This window comes from Rattus norvegicus, chromosome 3 (assembly GCF_036323735.1).
Source record: "Rattus norvegicus strain BN/NHsdMcwi chromosome 3, GRCr8, whole genome shotgun sequence".
In the NCBI taxonomy this organism is placed as follows: Eukaryota; Metazoa; Chordata; class Mammalia; order Rodentia; family Muridae; genus Rattus; species Rattus norvegicus.
Genome location: NC_086021.1, coordinates 75,681,805 through 75,687,498, shown reverse-complemented (window position 1 = coordinate 75,687,498; position 5,694 = coordinate 75,681,805). Strand labels below are relative to the sequence as shown.

General features: G+C 51.8%; 1 protein-coding gene across 1 annotated transcript; it reads right to left on the bottom strand.

The window, feature by feature from the left end:
• Positions 1 to 2,019: 2,019 nt before the first annotated feature.
• Sp5 (Sp5 transcription factor) lies at positions 2,020 to 4,822 on the bottom strand. Its single transcript, NM_001106552.1, has 2 exons — positions 4,435 to 4,822; positions 2,020 to 3,752 (listed from the first exon to the last, which is right to left on the bottom strand). The coding sequence occupies exons 1-2, from the start codon at positions 4,483 to 4,485 to the stop codon at positions 2,607 to 2,609; spliced, it is 1,197 nt and encodes a 398-aa protein (NP_001100022.1). The 5' UTR covers positions 4,486 to 4,822; the 3' UTR covers positions 2,020 to 2,606.
• Between the last annotated feature and the right edge of the window lie 872 nt (positions 4,823 to 5,694).

Sequence of the window (5,694 nt, the reverse complement as noted above, 5' to 3'; positions counted from 1 at the left end):
TTTTTCAGCATACACGCAGAATGCCTTCCCATACCTGGATATTATTATTACTGTGACTTGAGTGTCTTCTTCAAGAATGACATTAATTCTTTTTCTAAGGTAACTGAGAGAGCTGTAGGAATGCAAAGAATGGTCAATAGTTACCATGTTGCAGTGAATAGCCAGTAGTTACCATGTATCAAATTAAGCCAAAGGCTGCTTTTCAATCAGGCAGTCTCAATTAAACAGTTCTAAGAAAGTTAATTTTGTCACCTCATAGCTTTGTTCTATTTTTAATGTTATATAACTTTATATATACCTTATTCTGGTAAACTCCACATAATTGACTTAGTTCTTCACTTAACCTCAAAGCTCTGAGAATACTCCTTCACTATCCCTGTTTAATTTTCAATCTCACATTTTTCTGCATGTAAAAGGTTCATTTTCTCCTCATCTCTTTGAAAGTTAAAGGATTTTATCTGCTGGTCATCACAGGTGTGTTTAAAAAAAAAGAAAGAAAGAGAAAGTGGCAATTTTGAAGCTTTGATTTAAATGAATCAAAGCTATCCTTATGTGACATAACCCCTTCAAATATCCTGAGTCCAAAGTCCTCATCTCCTGCCATGAAACCTTTCCTGAGTCTGAAGTTTATCGCAGGCCATGGCTCATGAGTGACTGAAAACTTTGTGCAACTTTTCTAGGTCCACTATATGTTCAGTGTCTATGTAGTGTACTAGATCTAAATCAAGACGACATTACTGAAGAACTACAGTGGATTTCGGTTAAGAGTGCAGGTTTAGGTGTGTATTTGCAGCACTATCTTGCAACTCTATTCTGATTGCTTGCAAACCAGCCACAGCCTTAGAAATTTATCTCTCTCTTCTGAAGTTAAGGAGCAGGATGGCTAGCATTCAAGTTTATTAAATAGATCAAACTCTCTAAAGAGGGCAAGTGGGTTTGAGGCATGCATGCTTTGTCAAGAAATCTAACATACATTTGTGGTCATCTCACATTATACAATAAAACTATTTCTTATGATTATAAAAAAGTTATTCTCACTTCAATTAGGTTAATGTTTGTGTTTTATTTACATAACTTTCGAGAACAACCTACAATTGCATTTAAAATTTTTGCCCTTTAGTTTGACTTCAAGCAAAAATGAAGGGCAGGTTTGTAGGTTGTGAAATATTATAAATACATACACACAATTCTGTGGTGAAAAGATCATTCACTGCATTTTGTCGTTAAAACAGTAACAAAATTTAAATTTCATTTTGAGTTTTGCTGACTCTAAATGAAAAAATTTAGCTGCTAGGTAACAATACAGATGAGTTGAAACACTTGAGAAAAAAAAGACTTCGAACTTTAAAAAGTTAGAGAAAGGTGAGAATCCTGCCTTTCCTACATTTTCCTACATTTCTAGGATCTGAGTAAGCTTTTCTGGTTCTTCCCTGAGAAAAATCTGGCTGGCTGGGTGATTCAAAAGAAAATCCAAGTTACAAGAAGAATTAAAATTTCCTGGCCTGTGGGAAAGGGCTTGTTAAGATTAGCAAACAAGTTGTGGATGGCCAGGCTGGACCGAGGCAAGAGTGACAGCTACCTTTTTGGTGTTACCCTGGCACAGGCTACTCTATGTAAGAGCCACCAACTTGTCTATTTAACTCTAAAAATCTCATCTGGGAGAAGGCCCTGAGAAAACTTAGCTCCTCCGGGACCCAAGAATACCAACAACTGTAAAACAGCGAGGAATTGGCCTTAGTCTTTGTGCAGGAGGTTATCAAATTTATAAAGCAAACAACACAGTAAGTCTTGCAGTCGCACAGAAACCTAAACTGGAAATGCCAAGTCCTGCCTTAGCCTCTTTACCAGAAAACTGACTACCTAGCGCCTGCCCATGCATCCAGTACGTGCTTGCCCAAACTTAGAAACCAAAGACTCCTGTGACACAGGCAGCACACAGGAAAGAACCATCAGATCTCTGGTGAAACCTGACCTCTCAGCAAGGACTCCAGGAAGAAAAGATCAGAGGAGACCAGCTCTGCGGGGGTCTTCCCGAGGAGACCCTGACGTATTTATTTTCACGCTGCAACTGCTGATCGCTTTACAGAAACGTACCATGACCATGCTGTAGCTCTGCGTGGAGCTGAGAACAGAAACATTTATTAACGTTATAATTATAATTACTCTTTGACAAAGCTATTATTAAATAACCTGTACAAAGTCCGAATCGGGCCTAGCGAAAACTTAAGCCCTGTTTTTAAATCTCTGAAGGTCCTTCTGGTTTTTGTTTGTTTTGTTTTTAATTTCAGCAGCGGCTCCCACAAGCAAAGCCAGCCCTGGGTAGAATCCCCTAATGTAAGTCTCCCAGGCAGGGATGGCTCCGACTTTGGAATCCTCCTGGGGTAAGTCGGGGTTCTCAACTATGACCTAGTTTCCAGCCCTGCCTGCCCTGCCCTCCGCTCTAGGGCCGGGCGGCAGGACTTCGCTTCGGGAGGAGGACAATAAAAAGTTCATTTTTAAAGTTTCCTCTCTGTCAGCTACCTCGATGGCAAGTACCCGAGCGTGCCTGCAATGGTGCTGGGACGGATGTCTTGGGTGGGAGTGGCCTCGGAAGTGCCCCGGTGCGCTCATAGGTCCCGCGGGTTCTCCCGCTTCACCCCGGCCTCGGCGACTTTGAGCTTCTTATTTTGGTGCGTCTTCACGTGCTTGGCGAGGTGGTCGCTTCGCATGAAGCGTTTGCCGCACTCGGGACAGGCGAAGCGCTTCTCGCCCGTGTGAGTCCGGAGGTGCCGCTGCAGCTCGTCGGAGCGCGTGAAGCTCTTGCCGCAGAAGAGCCAATTGCACACGAAGGGACGCTCGCCCGTGTGCCAGCGCAGGTGCGCCTTCAGGTGCGACGTCTTGCCGTACACCTTGCCGCAGCCTGGCACGTGGCACACGTGTTGCTTCTTTTTGCCCGGCTCCGCCTCGGGGGCACCGCCAGCTGCCTGGCAGTTGGGGCAGCGGCAGCGGCGGCACCTCCTGGCCGTGGCCGCCAGGGGGGCCTTGGTCTGCAGCAGCGCGGCGATCTGGCTCTGGTACTGTGCAAAGTCCGACGGGCCCAACACTAGGCCCCGTTGCAGGGCAGCAGCCGCTGCTGCAGCAGCCGCAGCCGAGGCGGGAAAGCGGGGAGCGTGGGGAGGCCCGGCACAGGCGCTGGAGAGGCTGGTCCCTGGAACCCCGGAGCTCCCCGGCCCAGCACCCGATTGCGGGATGCTCCACCAGGGGAGGTCGTCCGGGGCCGGGGCGGGGGACAACTGGCGGCAGGTGGGCGGTGGAGGCGGTGGTGGCGGCGGGGGTAGCAGGTTGGAGTAGCCCGGGGGCAACGCGGCTTGGGCAGCGTAGGGCACGTATGCCGGCGCGCAGCTGGCTGGCAGAGCCGCCATGCTCGAGGGCAGCATCTTGACGGGCGAGAACTCGTAAGGGTAGGACGGATCCGCGGGGGGAGTGAGCGGGAGCTCGTGAGCTGCCCCGAAGGATGGCTGCAGGTGTGTTTTCTGTGGCGTCAGCCCCAGGCTGGGGTGTGGGGGCGGCAGGGCTCCTGGCGAGTGCGCGGGCATGTCGGCAGTCCACGGGTGGAAAAGCCTGGAGGGTGAACCCAGAGCTGGGTCATAGGGCACCTGAAGGAAGTCGGGTGCCGCCGCAGCGCCCGGCTGGCCGATCCGGCTACAGGTGGCGGCCAGCAGTGCCAGGGGCGAGTGCTTGCCCAGGTCCGGGGAGGCGCTGGGGGTGCGGTCCTGCATGGGCGGCGGCGAGGGAGGGCGGAAGAGACAAAAGGTTAGCGTTCTAAGCGCGGACTCTGGGCAGGGCCGCCACCCCCACTATTATACTCCGGCCCCTCCTCTGCCGGGCCGTCCCTCCCCCAGACCTCACAGCATCCCGCGCGCGCACCCAGCGGTCCCAGGAAACTTTCAGCGCCAGTGCTACCTGAACCCCTGGAGCGCCGTCTCTTCCCGCTAAACTACTTGGTTCAAAGAGATGCTAAGCATCCTTTAAGGGAAGTGCAAAAGAGGCAGAGGGACCAGACTGGTTAAGAACACCTAGAAACAACCACAGTGGGGCTGTGGGCTCGTCTACGCTAGTATTTTATAAGCTCTTTTCCTAGTAACTACTGCGTTCCTTCGTAGTCGGTCCTAGCCTGAAGTCAGCAGGAGAACCCAGCAAGGTGAACTTAATTTCCTGCCATTCTGACATCCACAAACCCGCGAAGGACGGACGGACGGACGGACACACACACACACACACACACACACACACACACACACACACGGTATCAAGTTGGCGTGAGTGCGCCTAGGTCCGATTCAGTCGTACTCTTAAGCAAGATCGTCCTTTTGAGATTTAAGGTTCTCAAAGTAACCGCCTAGACCCGACTACGCCATTCCCACCTGCTCCCGCCCGCTCCGGCCCGGCCCTGACCTGGAGGAAGGCCTGCAGTGAGTCGTTCCGGAGGACAGCCACAGCGGCCATGGCTACTGCTTGAAGGCCGCTCGCTGTGGAGCGGGACGCGGCCGCCGCCGAGGCATGGACACCCGAGGACGAACGGCCGCCCAGCGTGCCTCCGAGTCCTCCCCACCCGCGCCCCGCTTGCTCGCCCCGCTCGCGGTCTGAGCGCTTCAGGATCACCTCCAAGAATTTGATAAGGGCTTTGCTGGGCCGCCAGCCAGTCAGAGGAAAGATTTATGGCTTTGAAGTTTGCCGCTACCCAATCATCAAAGAATAGCGGCTCTTTCAGAAGCGAAAGCAAATCCTTTGAATCCACAAAGCTCCTATGGTGTGTTTGTTGGTCTGGATAAAAGAACTGATTATTAGGGGGGATGGGAAGGGAGGAGATAAAGGCGGGACAATTAATGAAGTAATCACTATGTGGGAAATGTATATACACAAATAATTGGATTTTCCTGATCAAAGGGGGCCTTGCCGCCTAGAGACTCGCGCTTGGGTTGCTCGGGACACTCGATCCCCCACCCCCACTTGCAATTAAAGATTTGCACCAAGGCAGCGCGCAAAGTGACAAAGTGTCTTTGTTATCTCTAGAAAAAAATCTGCCTTCAGCTTTCAGGCACAGTACTTTGAGACTGGGATGAGGGTAACTTCCCCATACTTCTGCACCCTCACACTGCGGACTAAAGCGAGCTCCTAGGGCGGGGCGTGGGACTGACCAAACCCGGTCGGCCGCGTGTCCCACACCCCTGCTCGCCCGCGGAGACGCAGGCGGCGCTGTGACCCTGGGCCAGGCTGGGCGGCCTCCCAGGGCGGCAGTGGGTGGCGCACACGCTCCAGGCCCACCCGCTTGACAAGTCGCTTGAAGCTCCCACTGGTGATCTGGAAGTTTTCCTCGGGCTATAACTTTTGCAGAGTGAAAAAAAAAAGTTCGCACCGCGCTTACTGCTTCCTCCCATAACCGAGCTTGGCAGGACACCAGAACAACCCGGAACATACACTTGGGGCGGTGGGCGCCAAGTGTGTGTGTGTTTGTGGGAGGGGGATTGGACTGTACTTTCCAGACAAACAGTTCTGTGTGTTGAGCAGGACCGGGCAAGCGTCCCACTGGTTAGGCTCCATGAGATTCGCCAGCGATGCTTGTAACTTCTCTTAGTATCAACAAATGTGCACGATGTCACAAGCTGGACAGCAAGGCTTGGGTGCTGCTTCGCAGTATCCTTTCACTTCCGACCT

Coding starts and splice junctions, on each gene's coding strand:
- Sp5 (NM_001106552.1), bottom strand. CDS start 4,485: ATGGCCGCTGTGGCTGTCCTCCGGAACGACTCACTGCAGGCCTTCCTC. Junction 3,753..4,434: donor CACTGCAGGCCTTCCTCCAG/GTCAGGGCCGGG, acceptor CCGCCCATGCAG/GACCGCACCCCCAGCGCCTC.